Source organism: Thunnus maccoyii, chromosome 5, assembly GCF_910596095.1.
Source record: "Thunnus maccoyii chromosome 5, fThuMac1.1, whole genome shotgun sequence".
NCBI lineage: Eukaryota > Metazoa > Chordata > Actinopteri > Scombriformes > Scombridae > Thunnus > Thunnus maccoyii.
This window is the reverse complement of record NC_056537.1, coordinates 16976890-17000427: the sequence shown is the minus strand read 5'-3', so window position 1 is coordinate 17000427 and position 23538 is coordinate 16976890. Positions and strand designations below refer to the sequence as shown.

The window sequence follows — 23538 nt, the reverse complement described above, 5'->3', positions numbered from 1 at the left end:
AATCCTAACACAGCTCTGTGTATGCGAGGGAAGGAGAAGAAGCTCTTGTGGGGTTACATGAAGTGATGTACAAGCAGCATGACATATTTGGTCACATTTAGTCCAGATTCTACTGAATAACACAAATTACACCTGTCTGCTCTTTAAAGGACCAGTTTGTAAGGTTTAGTGGCATCTAGTGGTGAGGTTGCAGATTGCAACCAAATGAATACCCCTCCCCTCACCATCCCCGTCCAATGCAAAATGTTTGGTTTGTCCGTTCTGGGCTGCGGTAGAAACATGGCAAGCTCCATGGAGGAGGACCTGCTTCCTATGTAGATGTAGAGGACTCATTCTAAGGTAACAAAAACACAATGATTCTTATTTCCAGGTGATTACACACTAATTAAAACATACTTATGAATATTATTTTCCATTTCTGCCAAGTCCGCTAGATGCCACTAAATCTTACACACTGGTCCTTTAAGAAATAGTACTTTCTTTTTAAAAAAATCTGTCAAGAATAAATATCTTTACATGTTGGCCAGTGGTCTTACTTTATTTTCTACTTTGTCATTTACTCCAATCAGAACCTCTCACTGTTTGGCATTAAGCTGAACTACATCGTTTCATCCTTAATATCTGAAGATTTGCTAGTTTACCAGCAAATCCCAAGTTCACATTTTTATTAGTAGAATACAAGTGAATTTCCACTATACTACTCTATTGGTTAGTAGCTTCATTGATATGTATAGACGTTATGGTGCATGCAAGCCAGTGATGAAATGAGGCATTCCTTCCTGCCTTTTTATTGACCCTTTGAGGTTTTTAAATATAGAACAGAAGCTATGGACCCTTAGGTTTGTTCTGCCATTTGCAGAGAAATCATCAGTTCATTTCTATTTGTTCTAAACCTTCAAACAATTATAGAACATTCAATGACGATTATAGAGGATTTCTGCATTCGTAACATCTTCGATTCATGATTGTAACAGTCAGTAATGCTCATGATGCAGTAATACTCACAAAGCAATGATACGTTTATCATACAACTTTATCAAACAGTCTCCACTTTCTTATAGTGAAAACTGTAACAACCTTCTCCATATAAAGTCTGAATGTCAATGCCATTCACTGACAAATACATACGCACGTCACACATACATACACGCACACAAATACACTACAGAGCACAGGCACTTGTTTTTCTCACCAAACAGGCCTGTTTCAAGTGCTGTATATTCCTCGGTTACATGAGAGGAAAGCAACCGACTGTACATCGGCAGCGTCTCCCCTTGATAAGAAGGTCTCATCAGCATGGCACACATCCCACATGCTCAGCCAATCAGCCCTCATCCTCCCTCAGTTCGCTGGGCAAGAACTTGTACTGCTGCTGTCGGATCTGAGCCAGCTTCTTCCGGGCTTCCTCCAGCTCTCGCTCTTTCCTCAGCATCTCCTCCTGAGCCGCAATGATCTGAAAAGAACGGTAACAGCTGACAGAAAATGTGGCTTCCACTCATCATAATCCCATTCCTGTGGATAACTTGATATGAAAAACCAATCGCTGCACTGTACTCAACTCAAACTGTTAACTCCCAAGCACTACACAGCAGAACATACATAAAATAGCACCTTGTAATGAGAAAGTGTGGCTCATCCAAATTTTCTAAGAATATTTATACATATAGTAGATTTTTAGTAATGTATGCAGAAAGTAGCATTAAACCATGACTGAAATTGTGATCTCTGCATGATACATAGAAAGCCTTATTCTTCTTGGTCAATACAGCATTTTACAGAAAAAATAGGGGGTTTTTTTTGTTTTGAAAAATAATAATTTTACTTTTGAAAACAGGAATAGGCTATGTAAAGATGCAATGTAACATAATAAATAATGTAAATAATATAATAGTGTGTAAAAAACAGTAAATGGTCAATAACAGTCTAAAGTGGCTGAAGAAACAGTTTTGTACCCCTCAGTGCAACAATGATCAGATATCAATGAGACAGTGAGCCCCATTAGTCAGATTAAAAAATTGACAGCTGCCCAGCTGGCGTGCACCACAGACTGAGACAGGAACTCAATCAATCAAGATGAAAAAAAGATGAAAAATAAAACTTCCCATAGAATCCCAGGGCTTTCGATCATCATTCAAATTTTTTGCAAAACTGGAAAGGAACTCAAGAGAAACTCTTCAAGAAATGTGATCTTTTGCAGCTGTGGGCTTCTAGTAAACCTGGGTTTCTAGTAAACAACTCATCAGCTTTGAAATGAAGCTGATGAGTTGTTTATCCACAGCGGCCCATCACAATTTCAGAAAAATGTCTGTGGCATTTTGGCATATCAGCGAGAGGTGCAAACGTTCCGTGAAAAGGGCAAATCACACAATGAGCGTGATTTCCTTGTCTCACCTGAGCTATGCCTCCAACGAATTTGGTCTTCACCACAACACTGTCATCTTCAGACTTGTCAAATGCTGCTTTCTGAGCTGCCTTCACCAGGTTGTCTGAAGCTCTCTTCACTGCATTGCCAGCAGCCTTTAGAGAGGAAATCTCAAAATTAGCACACAGCACACGTTCCATGTGTTTCCATGGACAAATGAAAACTGTGTATGATTGTTACCTGTAGTCTCCTCATGGCTTCAGAATCCTGGTCAGCCTTCACTTTGCAGGCCACGAGGAGCTGAGCGGTAGAGGCTGCAACCTGTTTGGCTGAAGAGATGAGTTTCTCCTCGCTAGCGTGGCCCTGCACTGAGGCGTTCGCTGCCTCACACAGGTTACTGGTGGCCGCAGCTACCATACGTGCCTACAGCAGACAACAAATTTAGGCATGCTCATGGTTGGGTTTCATCTGGGTAACAAGTTTGTGCAGTACTTTGAAAATTAGGCGGTAATAATCAAAGCGACTTACAGCTGATATGAGACCCTGTGACCATTGGCCGTCATCTACTGCATTGGCTAGATTGGATCCAACCTGAGATTGACATTGGGTAAAAAGTAAAGATGCAACTGTTGTATTACATTATTAGTAACAACAGTCATGTATCTTTTTGAGTAGGTGTGTAGACTGACCTTGCCTTGTGCCACCAGTTCTCTTTGAGCTGCTGATGCAGATTTAACAAGAGCGCTAGTTGCTGCAGCGATGGACTTTGCTGCCTCTAATATCTGCTCCTCAAAATCCAGTGTCTCATCTGCCTGCTGGAAGTAAAAGCACATATCAGCTTAAGACTTAAAACTACAGTATCCTAAGGTAAGAAAAGATCATTATTACTGTGTAACCAACTGCAGTGCCATAACCAGGACTGTAGCCAGGATTTTAGTCCCACAACTAAAAAATTCTGGCAAGACATTATAAATAGAGACTCAAATTTTACTACTGTATGTGGATTTTTTGAGTTTTTAAAAACATTTCAACTGTTAACTGATCAACTGTATTATTTGTAAATTGTATTTTTGAACATGATGGTCTAAATGCTGTTTAGCCTTTTCTACACTGACAGAAACAACATTCTGATATAATGTGTAATGATGTAATGATGTGAATACAGAGTATCATATTAATAGGCTAAAAAGTAGTAGTAGAACTGACAAATAGAGAATATAAAAAATACTGGAATCAGCCTGTAAAATATCTATCAAGTGTTGTTTTTTAATTGTAGTAGGTAACCCCCCCTCAAGCTCCCTAAAGCTCCCAAATTCCCAGAAAGCTACTCAGTACATGACCTTAGTGGCAGCTATGACCCTGAGCATAACCTTTGATGTTCAACTTTATCTTTTGCATAAAGCACAGTCACATATGATGATTTTTCAATGACAACACAGAGCAGCATCTAGATACAATGCCCCATTCCTCAAACTTGAACTAAATACCGGCATGAAGATCACTATGCATCAGTTCAGGGACAGTCAACAAAATGACCATCGCTGCCTGAGCAGTCAACAACATGTGATTGACCTCCATAAACACATAAGGCACACGTGGCTGGAGACAGGGCGGGACACTGTAGGAATATGTTTGATATATAGTTGGACTGAATAACAACCTAATATATCAAACATATCAGACAGAGCCCTGCAGAGAAGGCTTCCAGGTCTACAACGGCTCAGAGAGGGTGGGAGGCAGGGAAGCATGCTGGGGCAGGAGAGAGAGCCCCCCCCCTCCCTACAGGGTGGGAGAGATGAAGGAGCAGAGAGGAGAGGGAATAAAGTAAATAACTAAAAAAAAAAAGCTTGATGGAAGCAACACTGTTTGAATCTGGTGCAAAAACAAATTTTATGGTGGCTTGATTCCTCTATAAATTATACAGTATATGGTACTTTATTAGCTCTGTAACAGTACAAAATCATCCTATAAATAATAGTTTTTTAAGTTTATCAATATATATCAGTATGTGGGCACAAATTAGGGGTGGAGAAAATATTTTATCTAGTTTTTAAATGTAGGGGACAGTCAGGCAGTCTTGAATACAAATTAACTGCTGTTAAATGAGGAAAAAAATGTGGTAATATTCAGCAGTATTCTCCCTTTAAATACTATTTGATGAGGCTTGCATCCTACTAGATCACTAGAGGGAGACACTGACATCTAAAAGAGGAAAAGCCTTTCACTCACTAATCCTCTTTCATAAACACAAAGGTTCTCATAAATGTACTCTGTAACTGTGGAATTATAGTATAAGACAGAGCATTATATGGTCTTTATTAAAACTGGTGTAACCTAAATATGCGGCCCTTCATATCATACAGACAGAGGGTTGAACTAACAATCATGTTATGTACAGGAAGAGGTATAGAAACAGGGGGGAGGGTGGGGGGGAAATCACTACAGGCACAAAAGGAAGAGCACCGGGATCCAACTATCCAGTCTCCAGAGACAGATAAACAAACAACACAGTCATGCAGCAGCACACCACAAACACAACCCTGCACTGCATACGAAACAACATAAAAGTAATCTCACTTTTCAAAAGCACCATTACTACCATCTCCAAGCTTTTCCCTGTTTACGTTTCGTATTGTGCGGTAAAGTTGTTTTGTTTTTTAAGGCAATACCGCAGCATGGGGGAGATGAATAACAGGCTGAAAAAGCCTCCCTCAGTTTAGTTTAGAAATGAGGAACACTGCAATAAAACAAAGGAAATAAGTTCAATAAGACAGAGGCCCTCTCTTTCGGAAAAGGGTCACAACAGTTCATCGCACATTTTGAACTCTTTCCAACATAAGCTTGAGGAACCAGCAGTATAATTGCGTCTCCTGGCAACGCAACTCAAAATAATGTCCGAAAGTGCCTTTGAAGAAAGTTTTCCAAGCATCATATGTTAGCTCACAGGACCAGCTGTCTGAGTCAACATGGTGTGTGTGTAATGAAGAAAACTATCGAGATAGCGGCTCAGTCACAGAAAAAGATGACTCCACTTCAAAGGCAGTGTCACCTTTTCCTACCTTCAGCCCACATCGTCTCCCTGCTGATTAATTGCAAAAAGCTGTGCGTGGGTTTGTGTGGGCGGACAGAGTTGAGAGGGGCACATATACCTTGGGTTTGGCTCTGGGTTTCAGCTGTTCTAGTTTCTTGGCTGCAGCTTCAATGGATGCTGCTGCTCCAAGGAGCTCAGTCTCTGCGATGACAGTGGGGTCCTCAGGGTCCACACACTCTGATCCTGAAAGGCATGATCATGTTTTTTTTTTTTTTTTAGCACAGACTCACAAAAGAAACACCAACACTGTATTTCTGGTGATAACATTTTATTTTACAACATATATCTGCTATAAAAGCTCAACATCTCACTCACTCATCATGCTTCAACTGCATGTTCTCAGTCTTTCATACAGGCACCACAGAGATGCTAAATCTCAACTTCAAAGCTGTATACGCTCCAAAAAATTGTTTGCAGTATGGCTGTAATGCCTCAAAGTTTAAATAACATAAACTAAAAGTTAGAGGAAATGCACATTTGATGGGTCATTGTCTTTTTTTATAGGTTTTTAAGTGCCTATAAAACTTAGCAGTTTGGGAACAGCTTGGTAAAGCAGATGGAACATTGTTTTCATAGATTATGTTGAACTCTGGGGAAATCTGTTCTTCACCCCCACCCCCAAGCCGTCTACTCCTCTGCCCCCTTCTGACTGTATGAAAGGTGATCTGGAGGAACAAAACACACCATATCCCACTTACCTCCATCTGAGGCGGCAATGAAAGAGAGGGAGAGAGGGGGGAAAAAGAGCACATGTGACATTAGAGAGTTGAAGTAGATAGCCCCACTGGGTCTCGGGCTATACACTGAAATCTAATTCTCATCCAAACACAATCTATTACTCCTGTCAGATGCAGCAGTGCAGCTTCTACAGGAAGCACTCCAGTGTGTTTGTGTCATAACCGCCCAACAGAGCTTCATTTGGAGCAATTTGCAGAGCAGTCACTCAATGGTGCAATTTCAATATTCTAAAGTGATTTTTCATGACTTATCTTTATTAGGGACGCAGACAGGTTTGGTGGCTTGACTCAGTGACACTAAAATATTATTCCTTTGACTAATCTCTAACATCTTCACAATCCTGTCATGGATTTTCACGTTTTACAAAATTGAGTTGGCTTTTGATGGGAATCCCCGTGCTTCAAACTCACTGTATTCAGCAATTTCAGCTTTCCCAGTTTTACACTGCAGTGTCTATAATGTCTGATAGTCATTTTAAAATTAAAATCTGCGGCCAACAATTTTTGGGCAGCGTGCAAGATCTTGTAAAAGACTCTACTTATACAACAAGCTACTGTTTCATAGAGCCATAAACACTTGGGATGCTAAAAATATATAACTTCCATGTGCGTTAAATGATCCATAAAATCAGTTAGAATGGGGTCACAGGTAACTAAAGGTTGTCAAGCCTAACTTCAGTTTGTGTGCGGTGTGTAAGAGTGTGTGACTGCACATCAGCGGCGTGTGTGGCCTCACCTTTCATGGCCTCAGCTGTCTGGACGAGCTCTGTCACACACGCCGCCACATGCTTCGAGTGTACGGCCAGCTGCTGCTTCTGCTCCGGCGTGGGCTTCTGCAGCACCTGAAAACACAACGTGTGCACAGGCACATACACACACACACACACACACACACACACACAAATATACAGGAAACACAGGTTAATACAATAAAGATGAATCAGAAAGGAAAGACAAAAAAAAGCATCTATATCTGTTCTACCATCTTTAGAACTTATCTAGACAATAAATTATGTGAAAAACCACTTGGATGAGTCTGCACTTTCTTTCATTAAGTCAAGTTAGTTTTTTTTTTATTTGGTTCTTTGTTAGTTGACCAGTGCAGTAGCGACAGCACATTCTTTCTAATTAACCACAAATGATAAAACATGGTACTTCAGTGGCCTAATGTCCTCCCACAATCAACTTGATGTACCCATATCTAATTATGCAAATTAGATCACTAATAAGCAACTTAATGCATTAATTAACAAATTGTTACATGTCAACACCTGTGTCTGCACATAACACACAGGGAGTGTTATTATAAACTAAGCATCAAGGAATTTCATGAAAATAAGTTTAGCTGATTAATATGTAAATCTATGCAACATGGTGCACAGTAATTAAATCAGATCGGGTAGACTGTGGTGGAAGATATTACATTTCCATAAAGTATTACTCTTAAAGGTATACTATGCAGGAGTTGTCGGTTGCTGTTTGTAAACACACAGCATTCAAAGTTGGCCCCTCCTCCCCGACTCAACGAGTGAGCGAGAGAGAGAGCAGCGGTGGTCGAGCAAGCTAGAGAGTGAATGAAGAGAGGGAGCAGCGCTGGTGAGAACAAAGCCGTGAAACAGAGAAATAAAGCATTATTTTCTGATTGTTTCACAGTGGTTTCTAAACCACAAATAAACATGCCCACATCTCCGCATACCCCTGTGGGAAGATGCCGCGTTGCCGGATTTTGTATGAATGCAGAGCTTCATCCTGTCTGCTGTGGCCTCTCTGCTTTGCATGTGTGTAGCTCAGCCCTGCCCTCGGTCGAAAAGACACACAAACCTGCAGCTCTTTACACATCCATGACACAGAGACAGAGAGCAGAGCGGAGCAGAGGAGAGAGACGGAGACAGAGATGTAACCCAAGTCCTGATGCTGTCATTGGCTGGGGGTTACACACCCACTGCCCAAAGGTTGACACCCAGAAACGTCCTGACCTCAGCAAAATAATAAGAAAATACAGGCAGAGGGCAGGGTCTCTGTAGATAAATATATGACCACACACTTCTAGTGGGTCATAAATGATGATTGAGAGAGATTATTTTTGTATAAGTCTATAGATTATTTATTTAGGAAAATCCTGCATAGTATACCTTTAACTTATGTAAAAATGAATTCGGTTAAACACAGAATGTGGAGATAAAACCATGTCTTCACTTCTATCATTTATTACTGACTAGTAATCATTCATGATACCTTATTTTGATTATCAGTTGAGGGTGATGCTGCAGTAAATGCAGAGACAAGCGAGTTTGAGGAAGAAGACAGGAAGCCAGGAAAGATTTGTCAAGCATCAGAAGCTTTAATCCTGTAGATAAGACCTGTGAAACCTCACTAGGCAAAAGTAAAGATTATGATCCACACATGCAGTACACACGATATCTAATCTCATCCTTCCTTCATGAGGCACGTGATGGTCTAAATCTAACCTGCAGCACTTGCTCCAGAAGGTTGACGTATCCGGTGGTGCACTCAGAGCTGTATTGCAGGGCCTTCCACTTCAATTCTTCGCCCACTTCAGGGTGGTATGCTGCTTGCTGGAGGGGAGAGAAAACAATGTTGTATGGGAAATCTATAAAGGAGACAAAAATTGCTCCCACTGGGATGTCAAGAATAAACACAGGTCAACATCTAAGTGAAAATGTGCTACTGTACTGTGCAAGAGTTCTGAGACAGCCTCTATATATAATTCTCTTTGTGGATATATACATTATCTTGTTCTCATTGCAAATCAAAGAGCAAATAAAAACTCTCATACAACGCTCTGTCTTCTGTGTATTTTCATCTGGTTACCAGTGCTCTCCGGTCACTGAAGGACATCCTGACTGATGTTCTGCTGCACGACTTTGAAAAGTGACTGAGTCACTACCAGCGGGAACAGCAATAAAGCAGACTAGACTCTAATGTCCTATCTGCACTCAGCGGGCTGGGCTCACATGTTCCCTGGCAGCCTGGTGCTGTCTGTGTGAGGCCTGTTCTGGCAGGGCAGCGTGGATTAGCACCTTGCAGGTAGTCAGCATATCCGAGATGGCTTTGCGGCTCAGGTTGGCAGTGGCTATCACGTCCTCCTGCTGCGCCGAGTTGCCTGCAGCTACTGCCTTGGCTGTTGCTATGGTGATGCCCTTTGTCATGCGGATGAACTCCTCGGGTGTGGTGGACTTGTCTGGGACGTCCTTGGACTGGAACACCTGGGATGATGATGACCCACAGGTAGTTGGATTAAAGCATGACAGTGGCACAGACATATTAATCCAGATTAAAACATTCTCAGAGAAGAACCGAAGAAGTGCACATGGACTCTGTATAGCAGTAGAAAATGTAAACAAGTAAGGTGGATAGAACATGCTGATATGGGCTAGATTGTTATTGAGAGTTAGGTAGACTGTGTTGAGTTTGGCTGTGGCGGCAGCTCTTGCTAAAACCTGCTCTCAGGATGGGGGTCCTCTGATAAGGATTAGCAGTAATTTACAAAAAAAACAAGCTCTTGAAATCTTCTTCCTTTCTCACTTGGTCTGTGGCTGCTATTCAGACCCTGATAAGAGCTGTGAGAAAACTGCAGGGGAAAAGAGGAGTTGGATGGATAATAAAGAAAAAAGAACAAAAAGCTCCCCTGTTTTGTTCAGAATAATAGACATAGATATCCCTGACCCTCATTGAGCCAGTTTTGCAGAGAGGCTGTGTCTCATCCGTTGACTCCCAACAGACCATAAAGAAGAGTGTTCGGCCTGTCAGGCGCTCTTACTGTCAGCTCCTGTTTGATGCACTCAATGGTGGCCTCCAGTGCCCTCGTCCCGCGAGTGGCTTCATCCTCAACCGCCTTCACTGTTTTGAGAAGAGACGTCACGTTGGTGACCATGACCTGTCAAATAAAGGGAGTAATGATGATACTCAAAATCAAACCAGGAGGTGGAGCTCTTTCTCCTCAGCTGCATAACAGCAAAAAATTATTTTTGCCTCCTCCTTCACAGATTCCATTACAGTGAATAATTGAAAGAGCTTATCTATTGAAAATTAAAAACATTGGCTGCTAAAGAACCACTGAAGGATGTTTTTCAAAATTAAAAGAGACCGATTTAGTACTAGTAATACAGTTTTTCACTGACACCCAGGATGGAAAAAAAACATTTTAATTTTACTCAGGGTGACACATTCTGCTCTGCCTGTGCTGCATTCAGCAAAGTGCACATTATTAGGTTAGTAATTCGAGCAACATGCGCACCAGGAGTTTGAGAGGGTCACATTTGGAGGTCACCATATGTTGGAGGTACAGAAACAATCTGTCAATGTGACCAGGTCCATGGGTGGCCCTCATTCCATTCAGATGAGAAAACATAAGGAACCCTATGCAACAGTTGGAGTCATACCCTGCGGTTGGTATGATAGTGCTGAGAAAAAGAAATAAATAAATCAAGAAAGTTTGCAGAAGGATTTTTAAGATGGCAAATCTCCGGTCGAGAGGAATCTGTCACAGATGAAATCCTTTGATCTTGGGTTGTTCGTTGCACTGACCACAGCTGCACCAAGGTTAGATGTAAAAGGTCTGATGATCTCCACTTTTTATCCCCCAGCAGCAACCAGCAGCTGTGACAGCGGTTGTGAGGATCGAGAGTAAAATGACAACTCTCGCCTCTCTTGTGTATATATGCTCCAGATTCTTGCAGCTCTTAGCGGCACCAAGAAGTCGCTTGCAATCTTTTCTCTGATCCAGTCTTCACTCCGAACTCTTACACACTTTGCATGAGACTCTTAAATTTATAACACTTATTATTATACTTCATGCACTTCATATTACTTTATACTTCTGCTGCTTCTGTCTACAGCATATGCAGCATCTATTGCATGTTTGTGCTTTCTGGAAGAGAGGTCACTCCTCTTCTGCTGATTATTGTAAGTTTTTTCCTAATTAAAAGCAAAAATCTAAGGATAGTAGATGTTCTGTGCTGTACAGATGGTAAAAAGCCCTTTGAGATAAACGTTTGGCCGATTTGAGGGTATATAAATAAAATTAACCTGGTTTGATGAATACAATGCTTAGGCTGAACTGTAACTCAAGCCTCAGTTATACTGTGGTTGAGGAGATAAAAAAAACATGCAGAAATGGTCACAATAGAAAGATCTGTGGCCACAGACTGTTCTCAATGGAGCACACTAACTCTATCTCTCACACAAAAATAAGCATGCACACATCTTTGTGATGGGTCTAGCTCCACATACTGACACTGTTTGACAGAAAAAGTGAATAAAATACACAGTATGATAAGAACTGTCATATCCTTCTTGTAAAAAAGCCTCACTTTGTGCTACCAGATACAGTGAACTCCACATAGCAGTAATACAAAGAGCATTTCTAGAATACACATCCACATACCATATCCTCTCAGTGAGGGAGCATCAGCTGAATAATAAATTGCAGAATCACATTGCTGAAATCAATACACAGCTACACCAGATATGACAATCACTTGCTTGAGCGGCCTACTCCTTTACCTTGGCAGCGCTCTTCAGCTGATACATGGATGGGTCGTCAGCAGGCTTCCCCGCAGCACATTTGGTGGCGCTGATGAGCTCGGCCAGAGCCTTGGCCACATCCCGCACCGCGTTTATCAGAACCACCTGAGGAGATAGAGCTAGGATCAATAGAACACAATGGTCAGAGTATAGGTTTATCAGTGGAACCCTGGGGAGAGGATTTAACACTGCTGCTGTTATCAGTCCCACCTAGTCATGATACTTCAGACTTAGTGGCCGACAGAGATAGAGGCATACACACAGCAGAAAGAGGAGACACAATGTGTATCAGATGAAAGTGCAATTACACAGAGAATCACTGGCTGTACAATAAGATAGAAGACTTTCATTGTAGATGACTGGAACAACAGAACTAATGATGGGTTATAATAGCAAGTTAAAGCTCCATGCAGCATAATTAAAAAGTGATGACTGAGCTTTGTCAAATATGTTAATCCTTTAGAAAATAAACAAATACAACTGTGAATACATATGGCTGAAACATCTGTGCTTATATTAGTCATTCTTTAGTGAAAATGCGTGATCGATTATCATCACCTGTGTCTCAGGGTCCTCAGAGCCCATGCTGGTTGCTCCCAGTTTGACCACTTCAGTTAGCTGGGTGATGGTCTTGGCTGAGGACTGGGCAGCCTGGGCCAGCTTCTCCTGGCTGGATGCGGCTCCAGCCACCAACAGCTTGGTGTCCTCCACCAGCGCCTTGGCTGTCTTCAAGATACTCTCCCTGAGGGACGGGACACATTGTGTCACAATCTGCTCCACAGTCACACTCAAGTACCAGCAATATGAAAGGAAGCTGTTACTTTTCTAACCAGAATGTTTGTTTAGTGAGGACAATTTTCAATTTATATTCAATATGTGAAATGCATCTCAGTAGTCAGCTTTATTGGCAAAATGCACTTCTCCTGAGTGAGTCATCAAAAGAAAAGGGAGCTCTGGTGTTGCAGCGTAAAAACCTAGCAACTGACATCTTAGTAATATACATGTTACATTTCTTTACCCTTCTGCTCTTGAAAACTATAAATCTATTGCCCATTTTTATCATTATCAAATGCTACTCTTTTTTGAGAGGTTTTGAATTAACACCATGTCCTCGTCTGATTGTCTCATTGTGGCAAGGACATTGCACCTGTGGTCAGCAAAAGACTCTTCATTCTCAGGGTTCAGTGTTCCAGCTGAGGCGAACATGATGGTGGTGTCCAAGTCAGCGATGATGCCAGAAACAGCACTGGCTGCCGTGATACAGGCCTGGGTGCCTTTGTTACCCGCCTGCAATGCTGACAGTACCAAGGACACCTGCAACATTTGAAGCGTAGCATAAGATTTAGAAGTGTAAAAATATCTATATATAGCCTGTTCTTATATGCATTGCATGTGTTCCATGATTAAAGAGCAGTCTTTCCTCTTAATAGGATGTTGGTTTATAAAGCAAGTGTGTGAGGTAGTGAATGTTTACAGATCTGGACAAGCTAGATTAAAGGAGGAAGCCAGGGAGAAGAGAAGAGAGCAGGGTTAAACATGCATTAGATCAGAGTCTGCTACACAGTCACAATGAGTCAATGAGCCTGACTCTGCAAATCACACGGCTCCCTTGAAGACTGCTCTCTGCCCGTCCCTCGTAAAAAATGGGAAGCCCTGAGAGGTACATTTCAACGAGGCAAAAGTTTCACGTATCAGCAAGCGTGAGACCACAAATTATTCAAGTTTGATATGAGCCCTGAATCAAATTATAGCCTCGGAGTGGAGAGAAATACTAATGTGCGAGCAGCAGGGCTAGCTCCTGCCAGGGTCACAGCAGGGACACATTAGTATTATTATTAACTGCACAGTGTGAGGGTGGTCAGGAGAACATGTTTCATGACCTGCAGTACCTGCAATACTACAGTAAAACATAGGTTATTACCACCTAGAGTAACACATTAAATCTGTATTCTTCTGACTCTATTATAGGTCAAGGGTGAAGCTAAACATAATTACAAAGCATACCTGTCAGCTACAGTATAGTAAGCAATTATTCATACCTGAACTGCTTATTCGTAAACCTTGCAGCTGTAAACATTTGTTTCTCTCCTCTCTCAATCAAATAAAAATCTCCCTCTCACCCTCCTCCCATGGGGGGTGGTGGTGTGTCTTCCTACCAGAGGCCTGGGAGTATATATATATATGTATATATATATATATATATATATATATATATATACCATATACAGCAGTAAGGCTACTGAGTAATGCATTTTCATAAAAATGCCAATGCTGAGTTGATGCTGATAACAAACTTCAAGCTAGAAAGATGACATATTATGACAGCAAACATAGACTTGCCTTAAAAAGTAAAGAGCTTCCTTCTGCAAGATTTAAAGAAGCGGTACGGGTTCCTGTCCATATAGCTTACCTTCTCTGTGACTGCACGGGCACACTCGATAAGTTCCCTTTTGGAGAAACTGTCAGTTGGGCTGAGCTGCAGGGCTCCAGCTTTCTGGACCAGGTAGATGCAGCCATGGCCCAGCTCTTGCACTCGTGTTCTTATCTGGAAACCAACCTGAAAGCATAACCAGGCATCGACTTACACGGCATCCATCTTCTGATTTGTGTCACCATACTACACAATCACAATCATGTCCTAAACTAGCATGTCTCTTATCCAGAGGGTGGATGAAAAATGATTTCGAGCACCCTCAGAGAGGGATTGCTGGCACTACACCTTTAATTTCCAGACTGAGATTCATGGGTGGGTGGTACTTCATTATAAGCATCACTATAGGCTTTTAGACTTGTAGAGGCACAATGTCGCTATGGTAACCAGCAGGGTTTCCAGCAGCCTGTTATACACAAGATATTGATAAGAGCTGTGTGCTTATTAGTCCAATGTTTCAACACATTGCTGTGCAATGGACAACACAGAAAAGCTTTAAGAAAAGACTATGTGGGTGCTGAGAGTGATGGATGCTGCAGGGATATCTTTCTGTTTGATCTCACACTGTCGGGAGCAGTCTTGGGGAAGGGGCGTCATATCAAAGAACAGCAAACATCTGCTCTGATCAGTGTGTGAGTGAATATATCCGAAAGGATTTTTAGAGTAAAATGCAGACGTAAGCTCATATTTCAGTCTGACATTTCAGGGGCACAATTGCAAAGAGATATACAATGTGAACTGTTAAATCTTTCATAAGAGTGTGTAATTTTCTCACATCCTCCATGGTACAGAGAACGTATCTTTCTCACCTCTTCTGGCTCTGCGGTAGCTGCAGCAAGACGTCCTTGGTGTGCGAGTTGTCCATAGTCCACTGTCACCTGAGAGGCAAGGCCACCGAGCTCTTCAGGGCAGGTTACTGACTTAGTCATCTGGCAAGAGAGAGAACATACATCATCAGTAGAGGCAGATTAATGTTTCTCAGGCCCTACTGACAAATATTGTCATTGTAAATTGGAAATGTAATGGAAAAGACACTGTTGGGCATGGATATCCTGGTGCATAAGCATGCTCACCATCTCCTGTGCAGTGATGGCGATGGCCTTGGAGAACTTCACCATCGTGGTCTGGTAGTCCACAAAGGAGCCCTCGGGTTCAGGAGGTGTTCCTTCATCCAGCTGCGAGGATCAGCCCTTTTTAACACTTATTTATTGATTTGGCAAATACACACTTATCCTACAGGCACTCTGATTAATGTTGATACTTTTACATATATAATTTGATAGTATTTTATGATAAGGTGTAGCCAGTTACAAGCTGTGGATATCTGTATAATATCAATATGATGCATGTTGTAAAAATGCATAAACAGAATGAGCTTTTGGTTTCCCTGGTTGTCAGCACACTTTAAAATGAACAGTCTCTTTTCTTGTCTGTCAATACGGCTTAATTTGTCTCTTTAGGTTGCAAAAGTACATACTTAATAACTGCAAACTTCAAGTATTACAGAATAATATAGGACAGTGGATGTTACCACATTATAATAAGTCATCAAATCTGCAGGGTCTAGAGGGTCAGATAGTCCAAGCCTGATTCATTTTAGAGGCAGTAACAAAGATAAATCAAGCTATGCTAGTAACACTGATATTGGATACACACCATTTGGCAACCCAAGTTCTTTTTATTTTACGGTATGACTTGTTAATTGATGTATATTTTCTTAACAATTAAAAAGCCATTAGTGAGAACATTAAGCCCTTTTTTATGTATGCGTTATTGTAAAGTGGTTCCACTTTATATATGCTAATGGAGGTTTAATGATGGTTGCTATCCTAGAGTATGTTTAAGCTGAAGGGTAAAATAAAGAGGAAATTTACAAGTGAAGGATAAGATCTGAGCCAAGTGTATATGTCTGAGTATGTGCAGATCATCTTCAATTATTAACCGTGCTGTCAACACAGTGACATGTCCCTCTGCAGGATGAGTGACAGCTAACATCACCAGTGGGTTGAGGATTTAAAACTTGTCATCTACTGGACTAATGAGAGTCACTGACAAGGACACACTTTGAGCACACCCACTGTGGAATTACTCTAACAGGGAAAGCTCATTTTGCCCTCAGACAAATAGGTATAGGGAATAAGTGTCAACCTGAAATCCATTTAAATCACCTGAGCAGACTTCTCATGAGATTCTATCACACGTACACGCGTTCTCTATCAGAGCACACACAAACACACTCTTACTCACCCTGCCCATGGATTCGGCGATGGACTCCACCATGCCCCCAACCATGCCCCCCTCACTAGCCGCCTCATTCAAAGTCACCATGATGTCGTCCACAGCCTCCTTCATCAGCTGGGCTGCTTCAGAGATGGCATCGTGGGTATGGGATGCCTGGGGATACAGTCAGCTGATTAAAGTTTCTGACACTGTCTTGGTCTACCTAGAGGGAAATTCATCACATTGACAACAGCTCCACAGTGTCCCTACAGCTGCTAAGTACTCAATGTCTTGCTAGAGGACACTTCACCAGGGTGGATTATTGCTGTTGTATGAACTTGTACTACCCCCTGCTCCCAATAATTCAAACTCAAAGTTCAAAACAATAATAAATAAAATAGTAAAATCTAGCAATAAGAGAACTATAGGACACAGGAATAAAGAGCTAATCTGAAGAAACACGAGAGTTCCTAACAAGGTCATTTAATAATTTTAGAGCATTAATAATGGTCAGTAGTACTAAGCTGAGGTTACAACAAGGTTGCAACAATGGCATCTGCCCCAGTGCAACTTTTTTTTTTTTACAGGCCCCTCTCACCTCAAGACTCATGCATAATCATGTAATCACACACATACAGATGTGTCCATGTATGCACACAGACAGTATTTAGAACAACTTGAATTTTATAGGTCAGGCTTTCACATCACAAGCTGTAGGCTGTAAGACATGAACTCTTGTTTGTTTCCTGGTGGATTGGTGATGTGTGTGAGGCTACAGGATTTTGGGACTGCTGTGTCCATTTTTTTGCCTTGTCACGCCCCATCTCTGTCTCTCCTCTTTGTTCCCTGTCTACTCTCTCTACTGTCACTGTAATAAAAAGGTGTAAAATTCAGTTATGAATACAGTTATTAACCAAATTAATTCAATTCGTCTAGAAAGATCTTGAGGTAGACAAAAGTGTTAAAAGTATTGTAATAATTATAAGAATATAAAAAAGAATGTTTTTTTCATAGGGCTGGAGTACCAAATACAAACATCACTATCAAAATACTATGATATTATTTCTCTTTATCTTTAAAGGTTCAACTTGTAAGAATCAGAGCAACAGGCTGTGGCCTGGGAGCAACACACTGCGGTTATTGTGTGCTTATTACCACCTTTGGACTACTAAAAGAAAAAAAAGGATAAACTATGTTCTGATGTCGCTCTGGAGCTTGTTTTCTTCTCCTTTGTTGAGGAAATAATGTTGTTTTAGCTGTGTGTGTACTCAAAAGTGAATGACTTGTTTTTTACAAAAAAAATGCAGCTTAAAGTGCTTTACAGCAAGAGAAATTACATGCACCAAGTGCTTCACATCAAGAAAGACATAAAAGAAAAAACCTGTAAATGTACATAAGAGGGAAAATAAAACGTTTTGATATAAGATAAAATAAAGAGAAAATAGAATACTTAATAAAATAAAATAAAATACAATAAAATGAATAAAGATAAAATAAAATAGAATAAATAAAAAAAAAAATGTATGTATAGAATGTATAAAATCAATTGCAATTCAACATTTTAAAAGTGCAGTAGTGCATAAGTGTGAAGCAGACTGAGACAAAAGCTAGTTAAAGGCTAAGGTGAATAACTAAATTTTTAGCTTTCTTTTAAAAATAGATGGCTTCCCTGATATTTATCGGCAGTGTGTTCCACAGTTTTGCTGCAGCAGCAGATGATCGCAGTGTTCTTGAAGGCAGATAGTTAACAAGGGAGGTAGCGATGTACCTTGGTCCTAGCCCATTAAGGGACCTTAAAGTCAATTCTAAATGTCACAGGAAGCCAGTGCAGAGCAGCTAAAACTGGACTAATGCCCTCTCTCCTCTTGGTTCTATAGCCGAGCTGCAGAGTTGTGAATACGCTGAAATCTCTCAGTGGTTTTTTTCAGAAGGCCAGTAAAAAGTGCATTACAGTAATCAAGTCAGCTTGAAATGAAGGCATGCATCTTTTTGATTCATAAATGGTTGTACTTTAGCTATGTTTCTAAGGTGGAAAAATTAAGTTTTCGTCACCTTGTTAACGTGGGACCTGAGGCTTAGATCTGAATCTAAGATAACGCCAAGATTTGTAACCTCAGATTTCATCCATGGAGTTAATTTCCCCAGATTATTATACAGCATTTCTCTTTTTGTTTTGGGGCCGACTAGGAGGATCTCAGAGTTGTCCTCATTTAACTTTAAGAACTTATTGCACATCCATTTATTTATTGCCAGAAGACAGGTAGTAATGGAGTGTATAGCTGCAGATTCATTTGGTTCAGCGGAGACGTACCGTTGTGTTTCATCCACATAACTATGGAAACATACATTGTGCTCTCTGATGATGTCACCAAGTGGCAGCATGTATAGTGAGAATAATTATGTACCACGGCAGCTCCCTTGTGGGACCCCAAAGCAGTTGTCATGTTCCTCAGACACATGATCTCCAAGACTGATGTAAAACTTTCTCCCTTTGATGTACGTTTTGAACCAGTGTAACACATAGTCAGAAAGACCAACCCACTTTTCCAGATGATTGGTTAGGATATCATGGTCAATCATATCAAACATTGAACTTAGGTCTAAGAGGATAAGAATTTAGACCTTATTTAGAGTTTAGTCTGAGGGCACTGATTATTTTAGTAAGAGCAGTTTCAGCGCTTTGGTATGTTCTAAAGCCTGATTGAAATTCCTCCAGGATATTGTTTGTTTTTTTTTTTTAAAGAAAGGAGTTCATTTACACTGAAACTATCTTTTCAAGTATCTTACTAATGAATGGAAAGTTGGATATCAGCCTATAACTGGTCAGTGCATTACCATCTATGTTGGGTTTCTTTAGTAATGGTTTAACAACAGCTATTTTGAAGGCATCTGTAAAGATGCCTGTTTGAGGTGATGTATTTATGATGGTCAGGACATGACTTGAAACGCTGTCAAACACCCGCTTACAAAATGCTGTAGGTACAGAGCAAATACACGAGGTGGAGGAGTTACATTAAGTGACAGTCTTAAGAGGCTTGGTTAATTTAATACAGGTGAATTTTCCCATGGTTACATCATTTACATCATTACATCAGAGCTAATATCTGCAGGGTGTTTCTACTCGGAGAGCACCGTTTTTGTTGTGTTGTTGTGTTGTTATGCTGGTTGTCTATTGACGTTAGTGGGAGAGAGGCAAGGCACTCGGGAGTGTGCAACAACATCACATCTGTTGGATTTTTGCAAAAAAAAGTCCACAAGCTGTTACAGACAACCAAGAAAGTTGGGGAAGGTCTCATTTTTTACATTACATTTCTACCCTTTTCACTCATTGGCAATAAAAAAACTATTAATACATGTAAATTGCTTCACAATTCTACATATAGAACCTTTAATACATGGATATTAAAAGTAGTATATTTCACATTAAAAAATACATGTTAGGCAAGCACTGATAATAAACTTCTTAGTACCTTTGGGTTTCCGCCGCCTTCCTTGGCAGCATAGAGCATCTGCAGGGCAGATTCAGATAGGGTCTTGGTCTGGTCTAGAATGGTCATCTGCTGCTGGTGGTCATGCAGTTTAGATGCCAGGCCTACTGATGCTACAATGAGTGGATCAAAGTAACTGGCCAGCTGGGTCACCTGAGAAAACAAGTTTCAGAGAGTCGTCTGAAGAAGGATTTGATCAAAAGATAGAAAACAGAGAGAATGGGTTTTTCTTTCTACATCCAGAGGGGATGAAGGGCTATAAGGTCAGACCAGCACCTTGTGTCCTAGTTGGGCAGCTTCACCTCGGGCTGCTGTGGAGACAGGATCAATCAGATGCCCAATCTCCTGCACAGAGGATGTCAGCTGCTCCTGAAGTGCCTGGTGAGTTACAACGACAGACAATTACGGCATAAGTCACAGCAGAAAGACTACAGATCCCATTAAGTTCTTTCTCTCAGACAAGATAGAGTTGATGGGGTACTTGAACTCACTTCCATGGAGATATCATCTCTGCAGGGCAGGGTCTGCCCAACTGCAGCTAGGGAAGCTTGCTCAATATCCCGGATACACTTATTGATGTTATCAATGGAGTAATCACACTCCCTCTGTCCTGGTGCCTTGTCCCTATCATCAGAAATATTGAAAAATACAGTTAGATTTCTGCCTTTGTTGGTGCAAATTAATACAAAATAATTTTAGAACTATAAATAATGCAAAAAACATAATAAACAAAAAATTCATATTTAACTGAAAGGAATATTTCCACATTTTTGGAAATGTATTCAATTTCTTGACCAGAGTTAGATTAGAAGATTGGTACCACACACATCTGTACACTAAATATGAAGCTACAGCCAATTAGCTGAGTTTTGCATAAAGACTGGAGGCAGGGGGAAACAGCCACCCTAGTTTTCTCTAAAAGGCAAAATAAATCCGCCTACCAGCACCTCTAACTCTAGCTCACTAATTAACACATTAAAAAACATTTTTTTAATCCATATAATAACTGAAGTGTAAAGATGACAAAAAATGTGCCTTTACATAGAGTTATGTGTGGGATGTCTTCTTGGCCAGGACACTGACTTCCTGGAGTCCTTTTGTCTCCATGCAGTTGTCCGGCAGCCAGCAGGGACCCCAGTCTTAATGCTAAGATAAGCTAATTTGTTGCTGGCTTTATCTTTACACTTGGCATAAAGGCAGAGTTGTAGCAAGCATCTCATTTAATTCTCAGCAAGAAAGCAGATAAATGTATTACCCAAAGTGTCTAACTACTCCTGTAAAGATAACTGTCAGCAGGGTTATAATCAAATGCGGTCTATTCTAGGTCTTAGGTGCTATGAGAATAGTGTATGCATATGATTGGAGGATGTTGATGAAGATAGAAACCTCTTATGATCAAATTAAGGGTTGGGCATTACCCTTGGTAAAATGTGTTACAGATCCACCATGGCAAGTCTCATTATTGAAACACTGCTCCACAGTGTTCACTAATCTATTAAAAGGTAATGGGAAGCTCAGCAGCTATAAACTAATGTGGCAATTTATTGCTTAGGTGAACAGATACCACAAAATAAGCTTTTTGGTTTCAGAAACAATTTTGTCTTCCAACTGTGATAAAACCCTTATGAACTTTGATTCGGGAAAATCCTACAAAGACAGAAGTGATTGTGGGTGGGATTAAAACCGACCTGATGGAAGTGATGAGGCTCTTGATGGAGTCAGAAACGGTTCGAGAGTGGCCAGCCAGTATAGACCAGGTGGGAGGATCTTTGGGGTTCAGGACCAGTGAGCGGGCCGTTTCTAAGAGGTAAGTAGAGCTATCAAGCATGGAGCGGGCTGAACGCACAATAGGTTCCTGGGCTGCTGAGCCCTGAGGAAAAGAAAAGATTTGCGCAGGTGAAACAACAGCACAGGTAACAGCTCAACAGCAAAGAGCTAGCCACATTGGTATGATAGAGTTAATATTCCTTGACTACCTTGGTGAGATCAAAGGTGCAATCAAAGGGAGGGATGAGATTAGAAAGGCAGCTTTACAGAGACGCAGGAAGAAACACCTTCAGTCTTTATGATCCGAGCCAAAGCCTCCCTCGACAATTAGATTAACAAGCTGAAGATTAGAGCAGCTGTGAGTGTGAGAGTGCCGTTAAACACTGCCCTCCAACAGATTACAGCCATAAAGCTTTTAGAGGACTGTGCGAGGACTGTTCCGCTCAGATTGAAAAATAAAAATCCATCCTTCACATTGAGTCTTTTCTTGAAATTAAAGGAAATTTTGACCTCAATCCAGTCCCCCCCATGTTAACTGTACAAACATTTCTGAGTTGGTTCATATAAGAGTGTTTGTTTCAAGGGGATTGAATACAGGAGTCACAAGCATATTCATTAAATTTCTCTAAAGAGTAGCTTCAAGATCAAGATGTAGAATGATTGGAAACATTTACAAATTGAATATTTCTGAGAAAAGAAGACCTCATAAAACATTGCTAGTCAAGTCAAAAGGGTGTGTGATGTGGGAAAAAGGAAAAATAACATTATAAATCAGGCATTCAAAACAGGCACTAAGATGAATGAATACCTCATTGCTGATCTGAGCTGGGATGCTCGCAAACTCAGGGTTGTTGGCAAAGGTTGACAGGTTTTCTACAGCCTCAAGGAGCGGAGTTGTAGCAACACGGCATCTGTTTCTGTTCTCTTCTGAAAAATCCCCATCTAAGGCCTAAAACAAGACAATGCCATATGAATATCTGTCCAACTTCTTGTAAGTAACTGATTGCATCATATCAAAATGATACATACATCCACAGCTTTTCACTTGACGAAAAAAATTCTGTAACAAATTTACACTCAACGTTTTGATCACTTGGGGAGTTGACCTTGATGGTTTTGACGAGGTTGGCTGTGGTGTTGGCCACCTCTTTGGCTGACTGGACAAATTGTCTCCTAGCCACAGGGTTGGAGGTTTTAGAGGAAGCCAGGCGGCAGGCATTGCACAGTGCTGAGGTGTGCTTGGCTACAATTGTTGCTGCAGAGAGGACCTGACAAACAAGAAACATCGGCAACAAGGAAGCAGAGTTGTATAAAATAATGGATTTTGGTGACCTTCAGGTCAATTTTAATGTTTTTAAACTCAATGAGCCATTTAATTCAAGTCACAAGAGATCTATTTACATTACTATCCAAAGTGCAGTCTCTATGTGCCAGGGAACTGCCCTATATGTTTTGCAACCCCAGATGGACATTGTTACCTGGGAGGGACTGCTGGCTGGGTCCACTAAGTTCTGACAAGCCATCTGTATAGCCTGGTTGGCCCGAGCAAACTGGATGGGATCCACCAGCCCCTCGTGGCCTGACTGACTATTGGGATCAGACACACCTACTAGGTAAGAGGCCTACAGGACAGAAAACAAAAGCAGAGTTAGACCAATGTATCAGTTTGCCAGAAGACAGGCTCTTTATTGTCCTCCAAGATGACTTTTGTTGTCACAGTCAAGATAACGACCCTCGCCTTCAGTCCAAATTCTCTGACATACATACATGAGTACATGAATACATGAATAGATACATACATAGATTCATATTGTATACATGGCGCATAGCAGGGGAGCTTTTTGAGTACAGATAAGCAGAGGGAACAAAGGATATGTCAAAGTGTGACCTTTTCC

General features: G+C 41.0%; 1 protein-coding gene across 8 annotated transcripts in view; it reads right to left on the bottom strand.

Annotated features, from left to right (window-relative positions):
- Positions 1–424: 424 nt before the first annotated feature.
- Positions 425–23538, bottom strand: part of tln2b (talin 2b) — an 83522-nt gene continuing 60408 nt past the window's right edge. Inside the window, exons 34-58 of one of the 8 annotated variants that reach the window (XM_042411279.1) lie at positions 23122–23265; positions 22750–22911; positions 22452–22592; positions 21565–21746; positions 20368–20500; positions 20153–20254; positions 19859–20029; positions 16416–16562; positions 15242–15343; positions 14978–15097; positions 14148–14294; positions 12885–13051; positions 12296–12479; positions 11717–11842; positions 9972–10088; positions 9232–9417; positions 8659–8766; positions 6927–7032; positions 6152–6157; positions 5512–5636; positions 3052–3177; positions 2891–2953; positions 2603–2785; positions 2392–2517; positions 425–1453 (exon numbers count right to left, since the gene is read on the bottom strand). In XM_042411279.1, coding sequence (XP_042267213.1) covers positions 1325–1453; positions 2392–2517; positions 2603–2785; positions 2891–2953; positions 3052–3177; positions 5512–5636; positions 6152–6157; positions 6927–7032; positions 8659–8766; positions 9232–9417; positions 9972–10088; positions 11717–11842; positions 12296–12479; positions 12885–13051; positions 14148–14294; positions 14978–15097; positions 15242–15343; positions 16416–16562; positions 19859–20029; positions 20153–20254; positions 20368–20500; positions 21565–21746; positions 22452–22592; positions 22750–22911; positions 23122–23265 — 3303 coding nt within the window. In that variant the 3' untranslated portion in view covers positions 425–1324. The other 7 variants (XM_042411277.1, XM_042411278.1, XM_042411280.1 and 4 more) reach the window with 7 other exon arrangements.